Source organism: Panthera onca, chromosome A1 (genome assembly GCF_046562875.1).
Source record: "Panthera onca isolate mPanOnc1 chromosome A1, mPanOnc1 haplotype 2, whole genome shotgun sequence".
In the NCBI taxonomy this organism is placed as follows: domain Eukaryota; kingdom Metazoa; phylum Chordata; class Mammalia; order Carnivora; family Felidae; genus Panthera; species Panthera onca.
The window spans coordinates 58,542,781-58,568,237 of NC_138339.1; the positions used below are offsets into that span (position 1 = coordinate 58,542,781).

Here is a 25,457-nt window from a genome sequence, read left to right on the forward strand (position 1 = left end):
TTTCAGCCAGAAGAAAGAAAAGAAAGTGAAGAAGCAAAGGAGAGATTGAAATGTTTTTGGTGTTTCTGTACAGGTAGATGGTAACATAAAACAAGATAAAATACAGCTACTGTATGAGGTCATTTGATACACAGTGTTTTAAAAACAAGTCTTCAGATAATTTGGAGGGACTAGTTTGTAAGGAAGTCTTGACAGATTAATAAATATAAATATATGTATATATTTATATACAGAGGTGGATAATTGATACATAGATAGATGATGGATAGATGGATGGAAGGATAGACAGGTACATAGAGCTTTTTAAGTGTGTTTGAATGCCGCAATTCAGATGTGTCAAGCTGATCTATGGGGATAAACAGAGTGCAAAGGGATTAAAAGTCCAGCTGCAATAACCTGGGAGGGTGTTTGGGGTTGGCCCAAGGAAGCTCTATTGCCAAGAACTAGATGAAGCTGGCAGACTAAATGCAGCCTCTTGGTCTGAAGTGATTACATCAAGAAAGTCAGGGAGGTCATTTGCTGGAGCTGTTCTGTGTAACACTGGCAGCCCTGAACCTGGAGAGAAAGCCTGGGTGACTTTGTAGTTCTCTGCTCTCCTCCACCCATGCTACCCTCTCCCTCCACTTCTGCATGTTGCCTTTAATATGGAAAAGCAACATGGAGACAAGGGCAGAATCACCACAAAATCCAGCCTCTTCAACCTTGTTTATTTGCTGATTCCCACCTCAAGAGTTTAATCTGTACTCTTAATTTAATTGTATCATCCAGAGTGCTATTTTCTGGACAGTGTATTTTGTCCTCTGCTCCGCATCTGTACCACAAGTCTTTCTGTTGGAGGGATGTGTAGGGAACCCTAAAAACATATAGAATTAGTCCTGCCATGTTGGGTCACAGTAGCAGACCCATGCCCCACCAATCCACCAGTATGACTTACAGAAATTATCCATATGGCCTCCTCCTGGACATCCTCTCCGACTCTATCCTTGCCGCATCCTTGGTCTGTTCTCCTAGCATGAAGGAATCCTTTAGAAACTCAAGTCAGATCAAGTCACTCTTCTGCCGCATGTCCCTCAGTGGCCCCCTTTCCACACCCCGGGCAGACCACACCTCTCTGTTAACATACTTTTCTGAGCCTGGTTGAGATGTCCACTCCCTGTGACTTCAGTTTCACCTCACATGCCTCTTACATTTTAGGGGGGGCTTCTTTGGATAACATGTCACATCCATTATGTGATGATCTTACTCATGGAACTCTCAGGAAATTACCTCATTTTTCTCACTTCCATTTCAGTCTTTGGAGGGCATCTTCCTGGGGCCTTTGCTATACTGACTGTACCGATCCCGTTTTGAACCATAGTGTACAGTCTTTCCTCATTGCCAAGCGAAAAATCGAAGAATTCCCTGAACCACATAAACATTTCTGCTATCATTTGAGGTTACTTTAAACAATGACAATAATATCAGTTTTGAAACATTTACTATGTGCATTTACTTAAAATTTACACATCTTGCATTTTACTAGATGCATTTACATATCTTTATCCATCATGCTAAGCATGTGATATGTATTTTCTCTTTTAAAGGCCAACCAACCCTCTGGAAAAGGTACTTTTATTGTCCTGGTTTTACAGATGAAGAAAGTAAGGAATAAAGAATTTATCATTTTTGCCCAAGATCATGCAGCCAAGGGGTGGAGCCAGGATTTGAACCCAGGCAGGCCGGATCCAGAGCCCATTTCTTTCACACACTAAGTTCTGCCCTGTGACTACTGAGCTGACCTGGGACTTTGGCCTGAGGAGACACCAGTATGTTTTAGGCGCCTTCCCTCTTGCCCTTGGAGGCCTTCACCTCCAGCCCTACCTTCCACCTCTATCATCTCCAATGAAAAGATCCCAGTGCTCAGTCCCTGTCCTTGATGATGACCAGTTGTCCAAGTTGCCTGGGACTAAGAAGTTTCCTGGGATTAGGGACTCTTAGTGCTAAAACAGTTTCGGGTAAACAAGGACCATTAGTGACTCTGGTTGAGAACAGAGGCTACAGAGTCTGTCTGCCTGCTGCCAAATCCTGGCTCCACCACTAACCAACTCTGCAAATTTGGCCAAGTTAATTCACTTCTCTGTGCCTCTGTTTCCTCACTTGTGAAATAGGGATAATAATAGTACCTACACTATAAGGTGTGACATTGAAATGAGCTAATGCTTGCCGGGCACGTAAAAGAGGGCCAGGAACACAGAAATGTCTACATTGGGGGCCTGCTGTTGTTATTGTTATTATATTAAAAGCATGTTAAAATCCAGAATTTAAAACCCATAGTCTTGAGATAGATTCTAAACCTAGCTCTTTTACCATCTATAAGAAACAAGCATTCAAGATTTCCTTACATTTCCTAAAGTTGTGCTACAAACAGCAACAACCACCAAATACACAGCAATTTATCATTGGCCTCCTTTTACACTAGTTAAAAGAGAGCCGTCAGCCCTGCAGTAAGTAACGAGTCCGTGCCCACAGGCCTCCTAGATGTTATTTGTATTTTTATGACCCTCCTGTGGCTATAAGGATGCTCAGTGGGTATAGAAATTGGATGGTTAAAAATAACAAATAAGAAATCAAAGTCGCGTCTTTGTCCCTATTTCCATACCGGTTAGGTACCACATTCATTATTTGCCAGACAGCTGTGGGAATAAGCAACATAAGGTACAACAACTTGATTATTCTCCAAGAACCAAATTAAACCATTGGACTTTCTTATTATTGTCATCCATGCCTTTGTGTGACTCTTGTCACCCTCTTAATCTACCAACGTGCTCTCTTCTACCTCGCTGGGTGCTCTATTCTGTCTCTTTCAGTCAGGAGGCGTCAGCTTCTTCCAAGTTGAAAGGCACGGACCTACTCCCGCACTTATTGACAGTCACTGTCATCAGCTTGGTTTTGGACCCTGTGCTGCAACCAGCTGTTTCTTTTGCTTGGAGAAGTGCCATCCAGCCAGGGGCTTGGGATGTAGACTGCGGGGAGCTTTTACTTTTACCTGGCTGCTGAATCAAGGGCACAGTGAAACAGCAGAAACACCGCACATACGGTCTATTTATGCATTCATTCAACAAATACCTGTAATGCTAGGCACTGGGGTGTGCGCTGGGAAAACAGCCATACACAACAGAGTCGGAGTCTTTGCACTCAGGAGGCTTAGAGGCTCCCAGGATGATGGGCATTAAACTGCTGGTTCTCACTCTCAGCCGCACACAGGAATCACTTGGGGAGCTCAAAAAAAAAAATAAAAATACTGATGCTGGAGTCTTATCCTCAGAGATTTTGATTTAATTGGGGTGCAGTCTAGCATCCAGATTTTTCAGAACTCTCAGCCAATTCTAATGCACACCAGGTTGAGACGCACTGCTTGAAACAAAGGATGAATTGGAAGTGAGACAAGGCAGGAGCGCTATAGGAGGGGGAGTGGGTGGTGCCATGACATCACCTAGTGGGGAGGACCCCCAGGCTGGAAGTCAAAAAGCCTTCTGAAGGAGCACTGGCTAAGCCCAGGATGAATGGCTCTAACCAGAGTGCAGGGAGTGTTGTTTAGGGACCAGGAGCTGCAGAAGTCCAAGAGGAGGATTCAGGCTGTGTTCTAGAACCCAGCCAGGCAGTGTGGCTGAAGCTCAGGGAGCAGAGCCTGATGTGATGTGACCTGAGAGGGAGAAATGGACAGGGCCAGATAAATGCAGGGCCTTCAAGGCCCTTTTAGAGGTTCAGGACTTAACCCTAAAGCAGTGGTTCTCACACAGAGCAGACATCGGAATCCCTCCCTCCCCAGGGCTGGTTAAAATGCAGATTTCTAGGCCCCACCCCCGAGGTTCTGATTCAGTAGGCCTGGGATGGAGCCCAAGAATGTGCATTTCTAATGAGTCCCCAGGTGACATTGATGCTGCTGGTCCCAGGACCACACTTTGAGAAGCACTGTTCCTATCTAATCAATTGGAGAAACCCCTGGTGCATTTTCAGCAGATTTCAACATGGTATCAGTTGTTTTTGCCTTAGCAACATGGTGATGTTTTCCCAGCACTAGCCCACGACATCCTCCTGTGTTAGGTGAAGTGGAATAAAGAGGATGTTCCAGAGGAAGAAGGCAAGCCTCCCCCAAGGGAAGCATAGTCTTGTGTGAAACCCTGGTTCTACTGGGTGACAATGATTCAGTCTTGAATTCACTAAATAATTGGCAGGAGCTTCCCCCTTCCCAAGAAGAGCTATTTCCAGTTACTGTTGCCTAAACACTGTTTCCTCCCCCCACCCCCCATGATCTTCTGCTGGTTCAGAAAAACAAAGTAATAATAGGAGCTTAAAGCATCAAAACAGTTAAAAAAAAAAAAAAAAAGATGTATCTTCCTTTCCCCTTTTCTCTCCAATGTGGAAGGAATTTGTTTTTAAGTTTACCATTTTCTCTGAGGCCAAGGCTAAGCCTGCTGCCTTCCTTTTCCTGGGCAGACAGAAATGATGCTGATCAGTGAGAATCCAGGTGCATCCAGGAAACGTGCAACATAGACAGCTGGATCCAAATTTATGTCCCCTTGCACGGAGGCTCTGCTGCTTCTGTTGCTCCTAAGGCTGAGGGGTATGATTTCTGCCTTATGAGCAGAAGATGAGCAGTGGACCATGGAAAGGATCACTAGCCTTCCCAGCCATCCCTACCCAGCATCCCCCATATGCTCTCCTACACAAACCCTTTAAGACATACGGAGGCTGCTGAAACAGAGAAAAACATCTGTCTCTGGATTTGCCATGTCTTCCCTAACAAAACAGAAGCAGCCATTCAAGTACAGGTTCATGGCTGAGTTTCCATGCCAATTTGTACCTAGAAACAGAGTCCCTACATAGCTCCCTCGTCCTCACACAGGTGAGCAAGAGGGACAAGCACTTCCATTTTCTGGGTACCAGAATGCTTCTTTGGCAGCCAGTCTTCTAAAATTAGTTTGAGCTTTCCCCAGAGTGTCTTGAAGCACCAAATTAATTTTCTGAGTGTCTGCCACTGCTGTTTAGTATAAATGGCTGCTGAACCCCTGGTGATACACGGTCCCCAACACCTCAGCTATTTTCAATTCCAAAGAGTTCTGGAATGCAATGGAAGACTCTATTACATATTTCCAGTGTGTATCCACTTCTCAATTCCAACAATGCCCAGCTCTCAGAAAACAGTGATATCTAAAACAATTGGAAGAGAGGGGTTCCCTAATTAAGTTAACATGCCAAAGTACAATCCTGTCCAAGAGAAAAAGCCACCATTTATTCTACCTTCAACTCTCCTGCCCCTCAGAATTGCCCTTAGCTTCAGTGGGTTTTCCTCTCACTTACCCAGACCAACTTGGCATTGCTGGGTTCTTGGATGCAGTCATATACTGAGAATACCGGAGGTTTGTTTTTTTTTTTTTAACCTGAAACAGGATAGGCTTGTGTTTTTTATCCTGACCTGGAGGTAAGGCAAAGAGAAATAGCCTGCACTTATAACTTTGCCCCAGAGAAAAGCCCAGCACTAACTGTAATGTTTGCAAGAGCAGCCATATCAACACGAACTACAAGAGCTACTATCTATTGAACATTCACAATATACCAAGCTCTATGCTAAAACCTTTACCTGTATAATTTCATTTCACCCCTCTGGCATCTGTACAAAGTATCATCATCACCTTTGTTATTTATTCAACAAACATTTAATAAATGCCTGTTATATGCCAACTGTTTTTCTAGACACTGAAGATATCTCAGTGAACAAAAGAGACCAAAGTCCCAGCCTTCATGCAGGTTATATTGGGAAGGACAGTAAATAAGATTAATTTGTAAGATACAGAGTTTTACCAACAGGAGTAAGAGGTGAAACACCAGCTCAAGGTCACACAGACAGCAAGAGGCGAATCTAAGTTTTAATCCCAGAATTTTCTGACCCCAACCAGGTTAAGGTTTTCCCCTTGATTCAGAAGACTTTCCACCAGGGTTTATTCCAGGATGCAGTAGCTCTCCTAATGGTCTCTTGAGCCAAGCAGGGATCCATCACTTTTCAAGCTTTCCTGTCATCTGTCCTCATTTATACACAGCCTGTTTTGTGTTTTCACCTTCATTTCTATCTGGGTAGGGTGTGCTTTTCTAAGGTGTGCTTGATGCTGAATGTTAAGATCTTTCTTCTCTTTCTACACCCCTTATACACTACATACCCCTTACACTCCTTATATACTATTAGCCACTTATTTCTACCTCTAAATTGCTGCACATGGCAGAACATTCCTTGATGCTTTTTTAGAAAAGCCTTTTATGGTAATTACAGCTTTCTTCAAGTGCATTTATGCTCCCCTTTTTACTGTACTTTAGACATTATTTTCCTCATGCCTAACATTTGTTAAGACAAAAAGCCTGCCTACCTGGTAACTGTGTCATTGGAGGTTTTTGTTGTTGTTGTTGTTGTTGTTGTTGTTGTTGTTGTTTGGTTTTGGGGGGTTTTTTTAGTGTTTGGAATTCCATGTGTAGTAAAGTCTTGGAAACAATTCCATTTCCACTCTGCCAAAGATGTTGGAGATTCTGAGTTCAGTTAAAAGTCATTCATTCATTTCCCTATTTATTGAGTATTAGCAATCCAAGAGTAAACAGGATAGACATGGCACCTGCCCTGACATATTTACTTCATAACAGGAGTGCCCAGGGAAGCTGTTCAGTTGTACACTGCATAAGTCTAGAGGCACCATTCAAATTATAGTTGGCTATGTACACATTTATTGCAATAATTTTCTAGCAAGTGACAGTAAAATGTCTTAAGGAGTGGCTGCTACATGGATGCAAGTATCAAGGAGATGCTAGACAGTTCTGATACAGTGTGGTGGATATGGTAGGATAGGATAGGGTAGGATAGGATAAAGTAAGGTGAGGTAGGATAGGGTAGGCTAGGCTAGGCTAGGGCAGAGCAGGATAGGGTAGGGCAGGGTAAGTAAGGGTAGGGTAGGGTAGGATAGGATAGGGCAGGATAAAAGCACTATCACAGGTGTAGCTAGCCTGGAACTGGGAGCTTTGGAAAGTCTTCCTAGAGATGACTTCTGGGTGGGGATCTGAAGAATGGTTGAAGTTAGGCAGATGAAGAAAGACTGAACAGTTTTGATCTGACCAAAGCCTAAAGTGATACAGAGATGGGCTGACATGAGAACCAGTTCACATAAGGTCTGTAAGCCAGGTGAAAGACTTCAGCCTCTACCTTGGGGTCAATGGAAAGCTGTGGATGTGTTTTGTGTAGTTTCCTGAACATAGAGAAGTGGATGGTGGTGCAAGACTGGAAGCAGGGAGACCAGTTAGGAGGCTTTCACAAGAGTCCAGAGCAAAGATGAGGAGGCTTGGATTAATGCAAGGCAGTGGGGGTGGGAACAAAATGCAGATTCCAGAGATATTTAGGAGGAAGGACAAATAGGACTTCTTATTGTTAAGATAAAAATCAGGCAGGACTTGGTTGTTGACAAGGTATAAGAGATGACAGAGGTGGTGGAGGACTATGGAGGGTATTAAGAATGACTCTAAGGTTGTGGCATTGGGGTACATGGAGGTGCCATTCATTGATCAATGGATCAGAGTTTGGGGGGTGGGGGTAAAGAGGCCAAATTCTCTTGAGTTTGAGGTACTTGTGAGTGAACAGATGGAGATGTTGAGATGTGAGGTGGAGTCCAGGTATAGACCTCAGAGGACTGGAGGTAAAGATTTGGGAGTCATCGGAGTATAAGTGTGAGTTTTGGGTTGTTGTTTTTTTTAATCCCAAATTTCTGCATTAGGTCAATTTTTGTCAAGGCAAAAGGCCTGCCTACCTGGTAACTGTGTTGATGGATTGTTGTTGTTGTTGTTGTTGCTGTTGTTGTTGTTGTTTTAGTGGTTGAAATTCTGTATGTAGAAGTCTTAGAAACTATATCATTTCCACCCTGCCAAAAGCATTGGAATTCTGATAGAACCAGCCCAAGATATCACTGATGGCCTTGAAAGTTCTCTTGATCTTTGAGAAGGGGGCGCCATATTCTCATGACTCTCAGAAGAGTTTATAGATAAGGCAGGCTGAAATGATACAGCACAACCTGACTGGCCATTCATTCAAGCATCTACAATGTGCCTGACATGAGGCCAGCAAACAAGGAACTCTCCAGTTTCATGGAGTTGAGGGTCCAGGGCAAGGTTTCTCAACCTTGGCACTATTGACATTTGAAGCTGTATTGTTATGCAGACTGTCATGTGCATTTTAGAATGTCAAGCGGTACTCCTGACCTCTATGCACTAGATGTCAGTAGCATCCTCCCCAAGTTGTGATAATCAAAAATGTCTCCAGACCTTGCCAAATGTCCCCTAAAAGAAGAAAAAGGAACTAACGAGCCTCAGTGGAGACCCACTAGCCTAGGGTCATGATAGAACCTGGAGTCTCCAGACAGCCAGCTGCCTAGCTGTGCAAAGAATGAAAAAATGTGCCTTACCACATTCTATATCAGTGATCTCAGAGGTGGACACTGAAGGAAGTCAGCAGTGCTAGCCTGAAATCCAGAAGACTCCATATGGGAGATCTTTTGGATCCCCAAGCATGAGCCCATAAGTCCATTCCAACTTTAGTTGTAAAATCCTCTCCAGAGAAAAGTTGCCACCTGACGCCCATTTGCCCTCCAGACTAATTACTTCCTACATTTTGTTTTTCCTTAAGCAGAAGCTGGCTTTGCACTTTACAAACACAACGAATCACCTCCTCAGAAGGCCATCAACCGAATGAACTTGTGCTGGGGATAGCTTGGGGTTGCCTAGCAACACCACGCACCTGCCAAGGCTACTTTCCTCCTCTTCAAGCTAAAAGCAAAGTGCTGTCCATTAATTCCCAGCTAACCCGAAACTTCTCAGAGATTTGCCAGCTTCCCACTGTTCATGTTTTCATCTTCCTCATATGATGTGGAGAAAACCTGCTACTGTGGTCTGTTTATCTCACTTCGGTTGGTTGGGGGGAGGAAAAAAAATCAAAAGAGAAAGGGGGAAAAAGCTTCATTTCAATCTAAGAGCACAGATATTTTGAGTGCCTATCTCTGACTGACATGCTAGTGTTCTTTGCAAATTTAAATTTTATGTAGTCGACGTGGGTTTCCTGCACAATGAGGCTTCTGTTGAGACTTTGGGTGTGATTTTAGTCAAACATGAGACCTCAAAGTGGCTAAATAACAAAGCACATATAATAGATGGCGTGCTGAGCAAATGTTGCTAGGTCTGTCATTTAGTGTATTCCCTGTGATCCATTCAACCAAAACTCTACTGGTGGAAATTGTAAAGCTGGAGGTGGCTGGAGGTTGGAGATACACTCTTTTCCTTGAGAACCTCTGAGAAGTCCCTTGGGCTTTTTCTACTGAGTTTCATTTTGCTCCTGTGAAATGTTTGTGGTAATTCTCTGAAACTGATGGCTTCCACTCCCAGAACACACCCACAGTATGAACAAAGGGGATGTCAGCGGTTCTCCAGGCAGGGCCATGGTCACTTCCTTGGTAAGAAAATGAATGGAAATTTGGGTCTGGGATCTGTAAAAATAAGTGTGGATACCAGCAAGTCTTCTTGAGCTATGCAGACACTTATGCTTTGTTTGCATCCTGGATTTAGTGCTGGGCTACACAGCAAAAGGAAACAGGTTCTCTGGTAACAGTCTCCTGTTTCTCCTCTCAAGCCAGCTCAGCTTCCTCACAGAGACTCCCCCAAATAGAATTTCTCCTCCTTTCCTTATCCTGTTCTCTCATGTCCTAACCCATACCACTATCTGGAAAGGATGGGAGGGAACAATTTTCAAATGTAAGATATCTTAAATAAGCAAATTTCAACTCATTTTCAGACACTCCAGACCTTTCCTCCTGGGGGGAGTCCTTTCAATTCCCACCACTGCCACATGCACAGATTAGGTTTGTTGGCATTCTCACAAGGGAAACTCAAGAGAGCTAAAATGTCATTCTAAGGCCTGTGGAACCCTGGAGAGAGAAGTAGGGGGAGATGCATGCTTTTGATTCAGAAGACTTGGGCCAGAATGGTTTCACATCAATTGCCTCTCTCATTGCAAAGCTCTTCATCCCCTCACAACAGTCCAACCTCCCCCCGCCCCGCCCGCTGCACTTTGTGTGGTTTAAAACTAGATATAGAAAGAGCTGGAGATAGATATGGTGACAGAGGTGGAGATAGAATTAGAGATAGATATTCAGGGAAGTTACATTCTTGGGACAATTAAATTAGTGGTCATTTGGGGTATATTTAAATGAAGTAAGAAGAACATAACTAGGTTGCAGAACTCTGTAAATTTACCAGAAGTCACTGCGTTGTGCACTTAAAACAGGTGAATTTTATGGTATGTAAATTATGGCTCAATAAAGCTGTTAAAGGAAAAATGAAAACATATCCAGGAAAGCTTGCCAGCAAGTAGGTTTTGGGAGTGTGGTGATATCCTACCAATTCAGTGCTGCTCTCCACATCCTATAAAGGGTGACAGAGGCTCTGCCGGGGGGAAGGGGGGAGACTTTCCCCTCCCTTGTTAGTGCTCCCTGCTACCCTTCCTCCTCTTCCCTCACCCGGGCTCCTGGCACCCAAGCTCAGGTCAGAAGAGTGGTAGGTGCAGAGTTTTGGGGTGCCGGAGCGATTAGGGAATTAGGTAGGCTGCTGATTTTGTACTCCTCCCCACCGCAGGAAAAAAAAAAGAGGAAAGAAAATATTACCACAAAATCGGAATTACTTGAACACCACCTCATTCCCCACGCACATACACATTGCTCTCTTTTCCCCATTCATGACACTGAGTACCCACTCCTTCCACAGCCTTCAGATTCAGCAGTATTTTTAAATCATGATATAAATAGGTTGAGTGATAAACAGCCAACATTTTAAAGTGCCCCTTAAAACTAAATATTACAAAAATATGAAAATGGCCCAGCAGAGCCATCCAGTTCTTGGTCATAAGAAGCTTGTAATAATCATACATAAATGTATCCTTGAGATTCTGAATGATGGAGGGCACTTTGCCTCCATCCTGGGTTGATAGGGAATTTTCTCTTTTCTGCAGAAGGTACTTCTAAAAAAAAATGGAGGAAAAAAAATTTTTTTTGGAGGTAGCCTCACTTTTGAGCTACTGGCTAGAAATAACAGCCTACCTAGGCTTTTAAGCTCAGAGCTGGTTTAGTTTTCTGGAATATTCCCCACTTTGGGAAGGTTGCCTCAGACCCCTTCACACAGGTCAGTGTCATTGGGGATCCCCTGCATCTGGGACCCCACTGTCTTGCAACTGCATGCATTGCCTGCTTCCCTGACTCTTTCGAAGGCAGGCACGGGCCCCACTCTGAGGCTGGCCCAGTGGCTGCCCTGCGGCCTTGCTCCCCCTTTGCATGGCTCCCCTGCAGCCCCAGCATGGCCTCACGTCCCTCCTTCTCATCCTCTCCATTTCTCCAACCAGATGGCTGCCCTGATTTGTGCAACGGCAACGGGAGATGCACGCTGGGTCAGAACAGCTGGCAGTGTGTCTGCCAGACCGGCTGGAGAGGGCCCGGATGCAACGTTGCCATGGAAACCTCCTGTGCTGATAACAAGGATAATGAGGGAGGTGAGCAAGCGTCTTCTAATTCCCAGCCCCTCAAGAGCAGAGCATTGTGTATACTTCCGTCATGAGTCATTTTTTTTCCTGAAAGACCTCCCCTATACTATTGTCAAATGTTGTTGTAACATTTCCTTTGAAGCAAATGCAGCAGAGAACGGGGGAGGGTGGGGGCATCGTTGGGCCGGGGGGCGGGGGGGGGGGGGGGGGGGCGCTCCTGGAGACAAGGCTGAAGGCACTGGGGTTTGATGCTGGCTTTGGATTGGCAAGTAGCACCACCACAGAAAGGTGGCTGGGCCCTGGCTCTGCCTTTGGGTCCCTGCTCCTGCCTGACCCTTCAGGGCTGGAAGTTACAAACAAATCGATGATGATGGTCACAATATGTGCTTCACGCTGTGCTCAGACATCACAGGCAATCCCTTCATCCTTACAGCCCTTTGAGATGTTACTTTACAAATGAGGAAACTGAAGCTTAGACCATAGTTAAGTAACTTTATAAGAGCTACCAATAGTAAAATTGGGACGCAAACCCAGATCTGACTCCAAAGTCCACTTTCCAACCAGTGGTTGGCAAACTACGGACCGAATCCAATGCATTGCCTGGCATTATATAGCTAAAAACTGGTTTCTACATTTCAAAAGGTTGGGGGGGGGGGGTGGGGTGGGAATCTAAAGAACAATATTTCAAGAGATGTGAAAACTGTGTAGAATTCAAATTTCAGTGTTCATTTATGAAGTTTTATTGGAAGATAGCCTATTGCCTATTAGTTTATGTATCACCCTCAAAGGCAGCATTGAATAGTTAGACAGAGACCACATGGCTGATAAAGCCTAAAATATTTACTCTCTGGCCCTTTATAGGAAATTTGCCAATCCCTGTTCTGAACTTCTGAATTGAATTTTCTTTCCTGTGTTATTCCCTGATGAAATGGTAAAATTCTGGGGCTAAATGGAGTTGCAGTAGCATAGGGGCTGTGTGATTTCCTAAGAATGTGGAGCAGTGCTCCCTAGGATTTAGTACAGGTGTGTGACCCACTCCCACCAAAATTACTAACTGGTCAGAATTCTCTCAGAGTGCAAGTTGTTTCAGAGTGTAAGAGGATCCATGCACTCAACTATTTGATTTAATAAAAATGTGTATAGTCCCACTCTGTCAATCCCTGTGCTCTGGAAATGTCATCTCCTGCCCTCATGACCCCAAGGTCAGTTTAGGTAGTGTCCAGAAGGGGGTGTAATCCATCAGGGTGATGGTTGAAAGTGTTAGATATTCTATTTTTACTTTTCCTCGTCCTCTTAATAGACACTTTGCAATTTCCATAATATATTCTTGCTGTTATACATGTACATAATGTGTAAATAAGCTAACATACCTATAATGATAGGAGTACACCAATCAAAAAAGTTTATAGAGCCAATGTAATTTACAGAGCTCCCATTCATTCATTACCTTACTGAAACAGAGCCAAAACAGAAGCCACTTTAATTCATTTTTGAATGAAGTGAGGCATAACTGCATATATCCATACATTTTTTTTTTCCCAAGACTGAGTCAAAATCACATTACCTATCCTGACAAGGTTCAGTTTTTGTTTTTTTTTTTTCCTGGTCCCTGGTGATTTCACTTAGCAAAGTGGTTGCTTACAGATAGATCAGCTCCTTCCTCTTGCAGAAAGGAGCTGCTGCTCTGGTGCCCTTCCCCACTGCAGATGTCAGCAGGTAAAAGCATAGCAAATGGCTGGAATGCTGCACATAGGGAAGGGGGACTCAGTCTCCCCAACATAACCTGCACCATCTACGTCCTTCTCCACCAGCCCTACCCCTCCCTGATTGCAGCTCGTTCCAGGAGAAAACCAAATTCCTGAAATAGTGGAGCTAGAGGAGACTTCAATAGGTGCGACTGGTGCTGGTCTGAGGACTAGGCTACAAGCACAGTGCAGGGTCCCTCCCGCTGGGCAGAGGCAGAGCATCAGAAAGGCAAGGCACAAAAGCAAATGAGGCAGTGATTATGCTAAAGACAATAATGGCCTTGTTATGGGAACTATTAAAGCAAACCTCCCAAGGAAGTAATTAGCCACCAAGAAAAAAAAAAGGCTCTGCATAGTGTTTATAAAAAGAAACTCCCAGTTAATTCAGAGTTGCTTATGTCAGGTGAGAGAGGTAGACACGGATTGTCTCTCACCTGGCATAAGTAATTCACAATTAACTGAGTTCTTTTTTTGGAGGAGATTCCTCAGCACAGAGTATCCTTTTTATGGTTAATTACTTCCCTAGGAGGTGTGCTAAGCACTTTGCTGTTTATTGATAAATATTAAAGTTGCTCCTCATCAACTCCAGATCCAATCCTGCAGCACACTAATTATATCACTTTTTTGTTTTGGTGGGGGTAGGAGTTCTGCCCCAGGCTCTCTCCTGCTTTGGGAGTTCTCAAGCAAGGCTATGTGGCTTCCAAACCTGACAGTAGGTCAGAGGAGGCACCCAGACAGAGCATGAATATCAGCCTGGGGAGCAGCTGCAATGAACACATTTGTTATGAACCTCATGAATGGGGAAGTAACAGAATGCTCATCCAAAGTGAGTTGGAAGAGGCAAATCATTTTTTCATCTGGGAACACTCTACGTTTAAAAAAAAATCTCAGTTTAAAGTGATAGATGTTTTTTTTTTTATTTTAAACTGAGATAGATATAGATACAAATATTGATGCAGATATTTGAAGCCCTTTTAACGGCCTTTTTCACACTGGGCTCCTCTGGGAGAGAATTAAGCCCTGGTGCTTTATGGCCATTAGTAGTTCTGAAACTTTAGCTTATAGCAAAACCACCTGGAAGGCTTGATTGAACACTGATTGCTAAATCCCCCCGAATTTCTGATTCCACAGACCTGGGGTGGGATGCAAGAATTTTAACTTCTGGTAAATTTCCAAATAATGCTGATGCAGGTTCTCTTTGAAAGCCACTGTCCTAAGACATTCATTGTATGGAATGAGTTAACTCTTCTCCTATGCATCTAGAATGGTACTAGCTAAGTGCCTTCCTTAGAAGACTTGAGAAAATTTTCACCCAAATATTTTCTGGATTCTGCGGTGCTTACAGGAGAAGCCCTGTTGGAAAAAGCTGCGTTCAAATATCCCACAAAACCAGTTTATGCTGGTTCCCTGCATTCTTAATCCCATCCCTTTCAAAGTCTCCCAACAACCACCCCCCCCCCAACCATGTGACCGCTAACTTAACCTCAGGAAAGCAATGGCTGATTCTGAAGGGGTAAGCTTTCCCTGCCATTGACCCTAAGAAGAAGTAGAAACAGTTCAGACACACATGCCAGCAAGTAGACTGTCTTTTTGACAGTGAGAGATCTTCACTTGAACTGCTCACCCCAATTTGAAAAAGAAGAGACTCAAAGAAATATTTTTGCTTACAGAAGACAAATACCAGCTCATTAAAGTCTGAGAATACACACAACATGTGCATCAAGTGACAGGCGGATAATATTTAATTATCACCACCAAGTCAGAGGTGTGAGATTTAGTTCATCACAGCCAGGGGTAGGAGAAAGGGTGTAGATTTCCTCTAAAAGTGGGAACCTCAAAGTGGGGAAGCGTTGTTAGACCGTCTGGCCTAGAAAGACAGGCCCTTCTCCTTCCCCACACCCTTTTATCACCCAGAACTTAAGAGTCAGGAGTTCCAGCCCTCTGTCTCTACAAAGCCCAGCTCCCATCATTTCAAGCCAACCTGGGAGTCTGTATGAAGTGTCCATGGAATCCCATCAGATGTCCTCTCCAGTCTGTGGGTGGGGGCCTGGAGTGGAGGGGGTGGGAGAAAGCCCTTCCTAAGCTGAGCTTGTCCACAGTCCCACTTGCATCACATCCTGCTTTACTGCATTAGCAAGCTGTGTTTCCCTCTGTTGCTTGAACACAGCCCTGAAAGTTAGACTTTTATTCCTTCTCCTGTCACTTCTCTGGTTACTCAGGTGACACCCTAACATCATAAAGGTTAAAAGCCTAGGCTCAGGGGTCAGTCTTTGTGTCCCACTTCTGCAAGTAACTTGACTCCTCAAAGTCTTTTCTTGTCTTTGAAATAGGCATGATAATGCCACCTCCATTAGTAGATGTGAAGTTTCACTGAGGAACATATGCAATATGTTTCACAAAGTGCCTGGCTCATGGGATGTCCCCACATGTTGGCTGCTGCCAGCTCTAATGTCATTAGTAGTGATGTTGCTACTATTTTCTAGAACGGATGCCGAATCCACATAGATGGAGCCCAATCAGTAATTTTCCCACAGTCCATAACCACTGAGGTTCTAACTAGTGCTTATCAAATTTCAGCATTGTATACCACCCTGGAGAGCTTGCTTAAAATTTAGATTTCTAGGGGCACCTGGGTGGCTCAGTCAGTTAAGAGCCCAACTTCAGCTCAGGTCATGATCTCACGGTTTGTGAGCTCCAACACCATATTGGGCTCTGTGCTGACAGCTCAGAGCCTGGAGCCTGATTCTGATTCAGTGTCTCCTCTTTCTGCCCCTCCCCTGCTCATGTTCTCTCTCTCTCTCTCTCTCTCTCTCTCTCTCTCTCTCTCTCCCTGAAAAAATGAATAAACATTAAAAAAGGAATTAAAAAACATTTCAATTTCTAGGCCCCTGCCCTTGAGATTCTGATTTATTAAGTCAAATATGGGATATAGGAATCTGCATTTTTGCCAAACACCCCAGAGGATTCTGATACAAGTGGTCTGCAGACCCAAACTTGTTTAAATAATAGTTTCCACTGAGTGGGCTGACCCAGCCCAAGGTCATAGTGCCTACACCCCAAACCCTCCCTCTTAGAATTCCTAGAACACAAAAGAAGTAAAGTGAGGAAAGGGGAGTTTTATTTCAAGAAGAAATAAGTGGGGCACCTGGGTGGCTCATTCGGTTAAGCATCTGACTCTTGATTTCAGCTCATGTCATGATCTCACAGTTCATGAGTTTGAGCCCTTTCCTGAGCCCCACATTGGGCTTCATGCTGACAGTGCAGAGCCTAGCTGGGATTCTCTCTCTGCCCCTCCCCCATTCACACACACACACAATCTCTCTCTCTCTCTCTCTCTCTCTCTCTCAAAATCACTAAATAAACTTAAAAAAAAGTAATTGAAAAAATATTAACACTTTCTCATGTTTAGTTTTCGAGTGAATAATTTGAGTGTGTTTTAGAAGTGGTTTCCATTCCCAGATGAAGAGGTGACCAATGTTTGCTTCAAAATTTAAAAAAAGCCTTTTGGCCCCCTGGGTGGCTCAGTCAGTTAAGCATCTGACTCTTGATCTCAGCTTAGATCATGATTTCATGGTTCGTGAGCTCAAGCCCCCGCACCAGGCTCTGTGCTGATCATGCAGAGCCTGCTTGGGATTCTGTCTCTCCTTCTCTTTGTCCCTCACCTCCTTGTGCTTGCTCTCTCTCTCTCTCTCTCTCTGTCTCTGAAAATAAAAAAAAAATCTTAAAAACCTTCAAATTTTAAAACTCCTTTAACTCTCCATCATCAGGAGATTCGCATCCATCCACCCATCCACTAGCTATTTGTTCATGGTTTAACAAAGATTCATTGAGGGTTTACTGAATGTTAGACACTGGAAATAATAAGATATGATACATGTCTGCAAAGAGTCCACATCCATCTGGAAAGATAAGATTTATAAACACATTATTATAATTATTATAGTCAGGGCTGACAGAGTGGAAGACCTTCCTTCAGTGGGAACATAGAGAAGTGACTATCACAGAGTGTGGGTGTCGGCCACAGGACAGGAGAGAAAGCCCATCACAATATGGAGGCCAATGTCTTCAGTCTTTCTCCTAGTAGAGTCTTCAAAGCCACCATTCTGTGTGGTCATTAACCCCTGATTGTGGCTCTTCCATCCACCAGCAGCTTCTACATTTCTCTCCTTAAATTAAAGGCTCCACTCAGGCTGCTCTTCACAACAGTATTTTCCAGCTCTCCTCCATCTGCGAAGTTTGGTTCCTTGTTTGTCTCCAAAGGAGGCTGCCTTGGGTTAAGAGATGTGGATGCTGGCCTGAGTTCCAGGCACTCCAGCCAGGTCTAAATGAGGAGAAATAACACTGGAGTCTGTCCAAAGCACTTGGAACAGACAAAGCCCACCCCTTGCCCACGGCCTCCTCCCCCCTTTCCCCATCCCATAACCATCCAAATTGGTTTGACATGATTCAGGGATGCTATTCCGGCATTTATCTCAATTGTTAATTAATAACACCTTGTCTGTGCATTTAGCAGAGCCAAGCTTAGGACTTCAGGGATTCTGGAAGAGTTATAGTTGTCAAGTCCAAATAGTCCCATTTCTTCATCCAATGAGAGATGAAGCTTGGTGAACCCATTGTAAATGCCTTGATTAATGTGTGCAAATCATGTTGATGGATTGGTTGGGTGGGGGTCAGCTTAGAAGTGCAACATTGCTCTGTTAATTGGGTTGGATGAGGATTCCCCTTGCAGTCCAAAGACCTTGTGGCAAATGTATCTGGAGTCATAAACAGAGTCCCCAATTAGCTCCCAGAGAGGAAGACAATATATCTAATGCTTAGGAGGAAAATTTGGCCGTGAGGCCACTGCCAGCTGGCCAGGCACTGGGTCTCTTTTCCTTGGGAGGGAAGCAGAACTAACTCCAACTGAGGACCGCATGGCAACAGAGGGCTGAAATTATTCTGGATCATCTAGTGTAAATAAGATCTTTGACCTCTGGGAACATATTTAACTAGAGAACCTTCTGTTTAGGAAACTGAGGGTTGGGGGCCAGTTTTCTATGGAACTTAAAAAAAAAGATAGAATCCATTCTTTATTGCATATAAAGACTATAATCAGTGACATTGGTTGAGAGTTTACATGCAGTGAGCCCTGTGCAGAGCTTTGTATGCATCTGGGTAATGGGAAAGGCAACCAACAGGTGGGGGTCTATGCTACTGCTCCTGCATCATGCTGTCTATTCCTCCACACAGCAGCCTGAGAGATCATTTTGAATTGTAAATCAGATGCCATGCCCTCAAAGGGCTTCTCATGTAGTTAAAATCAAAATCAAATGTCTCACCTTAGCCTGCAGGGCCTTCTATGACATGTCCCTTCCTTCTCTCTCACCTGTCCCCAACTGCCCTCCACGGCCACTCTGTTGCATCCTCTCTGGCCAGCCCCTCATCCTCACATGCTAAGTTGAGGCACACCTCAGGGCCTTTGCTGATCCAGGGCCAGAAATGCTCTGACCTGGGCATTTGGTATGAGTGGCTCCTTGCAGCCATTCTCCGTTCTCACTCCAGCGCCCCCTCCCCAAAGAGGCCTGTCTTGACCTGTAAAATCTACCCCTGTCTCTCTCCCATCCCCCTGTGGTGTTTCCTTCACAGCATATGTCACACTCCTAAATTATCCCATCTGTATCCTCCTGGTATGTTGTCTGTGTCCTCATAGCAGAAACAGAGGTTCTATGAATCTGTCTCTTCATAGTTTTTCCATTTCACAGATAAGGATACAGAGGTTTGAGAAAGTAATATTCAAAATAGGCTTCCAACTAACCACTGTGATAGATTGCTTTGCTACTGTAAAGGCAGCAGCTCATTTCTAAAATGCTAACAAAATTTGGAGTCTGTTTCCGAAGAAGGGTCAAACAAGTGCAGAATTTTTTTATAAAGAAGCCTCAGTAAAAGTCACCTCAAACAGAAAACTTGTCCATTGAAGACCTTTTCACACTAAATGTATTTGACCATGGAATTGTTGGCAGGTGGGGTAAACCTTCATGGGTTTACCTAACATCACACCTTCAGTGTTTTATAATGAAGTTTTTAGTAGTTTAAATGATTATTAAGTGTCTCTTAAGGGATTATATTTTTCCCTGATTAGATGACAAATCAAATATTCTTCATAAAATTGTGATTAAAATGCATAATTTGCAAAAAAAAGTTAATAATTTAAAACACTGTGGACTTATTTTAGGGAATTAAAGGATCAAAACACAGATTTAACTGGTGGCAAAGAGGTAGCATTTATAGCCTTGTGTTGGCTTCCTGTGTTTTTTCCTTGGCCAGAGAAACTTCCTGGATTGCAGCAAGTACCCTCTTCGTGCCTGTGACCAGCATTTGTATAAAGGTTCAAGGGCCCTGGTGCCAGGATTAGCTCTCTTGCTCCCACAATCCCCCCTCAGTCCAGACCAGTGTTTCTCTACCAGGGGTACCTTTACTCTCCAAGGAACATTTTACAACATCAGGAGATATTTTGAGTCACAGCAGGGAGGAAGGAAGGAGATGCTACTGGCCTCTAGTGGGTAGAGGCCCAGGATGCTGCAAAATAATCCTGTATCCACAGGACAACCCCCACAACAAGGCATGATGTCAATAATGCCAACAATGAGAAATCTGGTGCAGATATTAACATCTCCTAGGGACATATCTGAGGGGTCTGGACAGTTCCAGAACAGGGAGTGTCCTTTGGCTTGATGTCAGAGACGTGATGCATTGAGCACTTACTAAGACTTTACCCACGTTGCCCAAAAAAAATCACGACAATAGCCCAGAAGAGCCTTCAGTATCCTTTACATCGAGGCAGATGCTAAGGGCCAGATAAGTGGATTGGCTTATCCAGGCCCCACAGCTAAAATGTAGCCATGCCAGGACTCAGAATGCAAGTCAAGAACCTTCTTTGAGGGCCCCTTGCAGCAGCTGACTCTTGTGTCCAGGACCTGAGCAGGGCAATCTATGAGTGTTTAACACCCTTTGCCCCTCAGAAACATGAATTCTGTAGCATTCTGAAAAATAGCATTGGCGTTAGCTTTCCCCACCCCCCAGTTTTTATGTGGAATGCATTTTTCCCACAAAGTGCTTACGCACTGGAATGCTAGGGTACAAGCAGGGAAAGTGGAACAGTTGGACTTTAAATAGCTAGACGTTCTCTGTAGCACAGCACGAGCAGCTGCCCAAGGCCTGTGCTCTTTTATTTGACTTTCTATCTTCTCAGCCAAGAGCTCTGGGGGATTGGAGAGGGGCCAGAACTATGTGGCCGAATGTGAATCCAAAGGAAACTGCAAGGTGTGTTCCAAAGCTCTGTGTCAGGGCCTGCCCTTCTCCCCCTCCCCCCCCCCCCCCCTGCCACCGCACAATGAAAACCAAACCTTTCCAGGGGAATTCCCTCCCTTTTCCTGAGCTCAAGGTATTTCAGCATTGATCTGTTAAGCCCATTTCCAGAATTCTGTGGCCACACACGCTGAGGGACACTACCTCTTTGATTCACAGTAATCATGGAGTCTGGGAATGTCAGAGGCAGAGAGGCTAAAATGTGGATTCTCCAGCAGGTACAAAAATCCCAGGGAGGGAAGGGAACTTCTTCAAGGCCAAATAGCAGGCTAGGGCAGATCTGGGCCAGATGCCTGGTTCCCTGTCTGTAAATCCAGCACACTTTCCTCTATGCCATGCTGCCCCCACAGGGACCCCGTCACCCTCAAGAGAATGTGTGCCTGGCATTACTGATAAGGTCAATCTGAGACCTAAGAACTAGACTAGGCACCCATGCACCTGAGAGAGAGTGAGCCCCTTTAATTGTGCACTGAAGCCAGCCTCACTCACTTTACCCTAGTCCTGGCCCTGTTCGCACCTCTTGTCATGGATGGTGGTGAACAAACACCTCGCCCTATACCAGCCACACACACACACACACACACACACACAGCCAGACCACATGAGTGAATGAGACAGACTGTCCACAAAGAATCCAACGTCTGGTGGTGGGGATGAAACATATGTGAAACTAGACACTACAAAGCCATATACTCAGGATAGAATAAAGACGATGGGGCACCTGGGTGGCTCAGTCGGTTGAGTGTCTGACTTTGGCTCAGGTCATGAGCTCACAGTTGGTGAGTTCAAGCCCCACATCCAGCTTACTTGCTGTCAGTGTACAGCCCTCTTCGGATCCTATGTCTCCCTCACTCTCTGCCCCTCCCCCGCTTGTGCTCTCTTCTCAAAAACAAATAAACATTTAAAAAAATACATTTAAGAATAAGGCTGAGGGGATATGGCAGCCCAGAGAAGGAAGGGGCTTCAGAGGCTTCCAGAGCAGGTAAAATTGAATTTAGAAAGCTACAGAGCACTTCGCTCAGGAACATAGGGAAAGCACTGTGGGCAAAGAAACTGGCAAAGGTACAGAGGCATGAGACAGCAGTACACATCTGGGGACCTCTGAGAAGACTGACAGGACAACCCTGTGTGGAGAGTGGTGGAGGGTGAGGCTTGGGAAGCAGGTCTGGACAGAGAGAGCCAGGTCTTATGTGCCTTGATGGGCAGAGTGAAGTTCACCCCAAGTACTTGCCTTGCCTTCCTCCATTTAGCATCTTGGTCTTCAAAATTGCAATCATCTATCTTCTTGGGTTATTCCTAAATACATGTGCTTACAGCAGAGGAGAAACAGTGGCCTTTACTTATGTTTCTTCCATTGCATATGTGCATCTTTCGCTGCAAGGGGAGACAGCCTGGCAGGGTGATAAAGAGACTTAGGGGTCAGGGAGCTCTGGGTTCATGTCCTGGCTCAACCACTAATTCACAGTATGAATAGGGGCAAACTGTTCTCTGAAAGTCTCAGTTTTGTCCTCTGTAATGCTAGCTGCCACCTCATAGGATGCTGTGAGCTCAGATGAGTTAATACATGGAAAACACTTATGGTTCGGTGGGCATCAGAATCACCCGGAAGGCATAATGCACAGATTTCTGGGCCCCACTCACAGAGTTTCTGATACAGTAGGTCTGGTGCAGGGCCGAGGGATACGCATTTCTAACAAGTACCCAGGTGATACTGACACTTTGGGTATCACTGACTTGACACAATGGGTGTCATTTTGAGGGAAACCCAAGTGCTAACATAGAGTGATTCCTCCAAGTGTGGCATCTCTGGGTCACCTGATGGGGAGTACAGGCCAAAAAGTTCTGCATCCCAAGGCAGTGGCAACTTGATTGGCATATGGACCCTGGGTTCATCACTGTACTCACCTGCCACAGAGATGGGACTATGGAGAGGGGCTCAGGGCCCCAACTTCCCAGGATCTGTCACCATTTTTAAGAGCACTGGAATAAAGGACAGATGTGGGAAGAGCATGCTAGGAGAGGGTATGTCGTAGCTGGCCCTGGTCTCTTACCTTTGTGACTTCCTGGAGCTTCTCCCATTCCCCCTCAGGCACAGAGTCAATGTTGTGCCCTTTTCTGCCAGGGTCCACAGGCTCTTGGGTCAAGCAGACTTGTGTAAGTTTTGGCTCCAGTTCTTACTGGTTTTACTTCCTTGAGCAAAGCACGTAACCCATCCAAACCTCTGTTTCCTCATCTGTAAACTAGGAACAGCAACACCAACCTCGCAGACATTTTGTGAGGTTTGACTAGAAAGTTTATAGAAAGTGCCTGAATGCCATTTATTGAAATGACAGGTCTAATTATTAGTATCTCCCTGTGTAATGTGACTTCAGATCCTCTAACCACACACACACACACTGTTCCCAACCAAAAGCCCATCATGTCAAGTAATACATAACATTTCAAAATCAGAAATCCATTATTTGGTCCCTGTTCTAAAGTAGCCTCCTCAATCCCACACCCACTCATGCTACAATGAATGGTATTTTCCCTCAGAGATCACAACCCAGTGATCTGGATAGCTCACTCAGATAATATCTGGCCTACAAAACATCTTTGAATCAGTTGCCGACATTTAACAATGGAGGATTGCATTTAGCCAACAAAGAAACTGAGGAGCTAGAGAGTAGTTTGCCCAAAGTCAACAGCGAAGCGCTGGGATTGGAGCCCAGCTCTCCTAATTCTAAATGTCTTGCTTGTGCTCCTCCCAGACCCTTCTTCTGAAAGTAGTTGTATATTAGGTTCTCCAAAGAGTCCAAGGCTGCTGAGTTCTGGGAGAAGAGAGGCAAGGGAAAGGGGAATCCATAGAGAAAGGGACACTGAAGTCACTGGGGCCAGCTTCCCCTACTCTTACTTCTGCTATGCTCGCTCATAAAACACATGGCTCAGGGAGAGCAGATCCAGGGAGAAACTTCCAGCCCATTGGCGCCCATCACTCGAAGCACCCTTTGGTGTCCAACACCACTACTGTCACTTCCCAACTATCATGTGGTCTGCTGCAGTGGTCATTCCTGAATTTCTCATGTGCCACCTTTGTCTATGAATGTTGCTGCACAGATCTGGGCATGCACCCTTGTCTGGCCCTCCATTTATTCACAACCATCAAGGTCATGGTTTTGTAATATCTTTCCACCTCAACCCAGATCATGCCACCAATTTCACTAGGATGGACTATTGGTCTTCCAACTTCCAGGCTATTCCACACAAAGCAGTCAGAAGAATCCTTTTATTTTTATTTTTTTAGCTAGGCCCAAGGCTGGGAAGATAACTTTATTTTCTTGGGGTATGGGCAGATGTCAAGTCATAGAACTTCTGGAATTGCTTCTTGGTGCTGGTGGCCTTGGTGACCTCGTGCACCTTAAAGTGCACAGTGTTGCTCAAGGGTCAGCACTCACCCACAGTGACAGTGTCACTGATCTGGACATCCCAGAAGCAGAGGGACAGAGGCACAGACATGTTCTTGCAGCATTTCTTGAATCGGTTGTATTTTCAGATGTAGTGGAGGTAGTAGTCGCAGGTGACAGTGGTCCTCTGCATCTTCATCTTGGGCTCCACACCACACAGAATCTACCCTTGGATGGACACATTACCAGTAAAGGGGCATTTCTTATCAATATCAGTGGTTTCCTTGGGTGTCTGAAAGCCCAGACTAATGTTTTTGTAGTATTGCAGGAGCTTTTCCTTGCCAATTTCTTCCAGCAGGACCTTCTTCTTGTTTTGAAAGATGGTCAACTGCTTTTGGTAGGCATGCTCAGTCTGTATTCCCATCATCTTCCTGGCTGTCTGAAAAAAAGAAGAATCCTTTTAAAAGTCAGATCACATCATGCCCCCATGCAAACCTTCCCTGAGCATTATATCTCCCACAGAATGGCGTCCAGGTCGCAACAATGGCTTCCATTGCTCTGCGTTAGTGAGCTCTTGCTTCTACTCAGCACTTACATCTTCTGTCTACTCTTCTCCCTTATCCCGCCCAACATCCACCATCTTGTTGTTTCTATTCTGATGATACATTGCCACCCTGGGCCTTTGTACTTGCTGTTTCTTCTGCCCAGAATGCTCTTCCTCCAAAGGTTTCCATGACTTGTTTCCTCATTTCAGGTGTCTCCCCAAACACTTCTGGAAAGCCTTGTATCTAAAGTAGTAAACCCCTGGGGCGCCTGGGTGGCTCAGTCAGTTAAGCATCTGACTTCGGCTCAGGTCATGATCTCATGGTTTGTGAGTTTGAGCCCCGCATCAGGCTCTGTGCTGACAGCTCAGAGCCTGGAGCCTGCTTCAGATTCTGTGTCTCCCTCTCTCTGTGTCTTTCTCTCTCTCTCTCTCTCTCTCTCTCTCTCTCTCTCTCTCAAAAATAAACATTAAAAAAAAACTTTTTAGGGGCTCCTGAGTGGCTCAGTTGGTTAAGCATCCAACTTTGGCTCAGGTCATGATCTCATAGTTCATGGGTTCAAGCCCCACATCGGGCTCTGTGCTAACAGCTCAGAGCCTGGAGCCTGCTTCAGATTCTGTGTCTCCCTCTCTCTCTGCCTCTCCCCAATCACACTCTGTCTCTCTCTCAAAAATAAATAAACATTAAAAAAATATTTTAAGTCTATATACATTTATCTGTTAATTGTTTCCCTTCTAGAATCTAGGTTCCTAACTACAGGGTCCCTCTCTGTCTTGGTCAACTAATTATTAAATGAATTGAATGAATGGAGGTTTTGATGAGAAGACTCTGGGATACACAGCACTTGTCTTTAATGCAA

The 25,457-nt window shown here is 44.7% G+C and overlaps 1 protein-coding gene and 1 pseudogene across 12 annotated transcripts in view; one reads left to right on the plus strand and one right to left on the minus strand.

Moving 5' to 3' along the window:
- The window catches only part of TENM2 (teneurin transmembrane protein 2), a 1,291,685-nt gene that overhangs the window by 1,167,281 nt on the left and 98,947 nt on the right, over nucleotides 1–25,457 (plus strand). For all 12 annotated transcript variants that reach the window (XM_060634955.3, XM_060634958.3, XM_078446587.2 and 9 more), the window contains one exon: nucleotides 11,447–11,593. In XM_060634955.3, the coding sequence (XP_060490938.2) occupies nucleotides 11,447–11,593 (147 nt within the window). The remainder of the gene's footprint in view (nucleotides 1–11,446; nucleotides 11,594–25,457) is intronic.
- On the minus strand, nucleotides 23,975–25,016 carry LOC132680966 (small ribosomal subunit protein uS17 pseudogene; annotated as a pseudogene).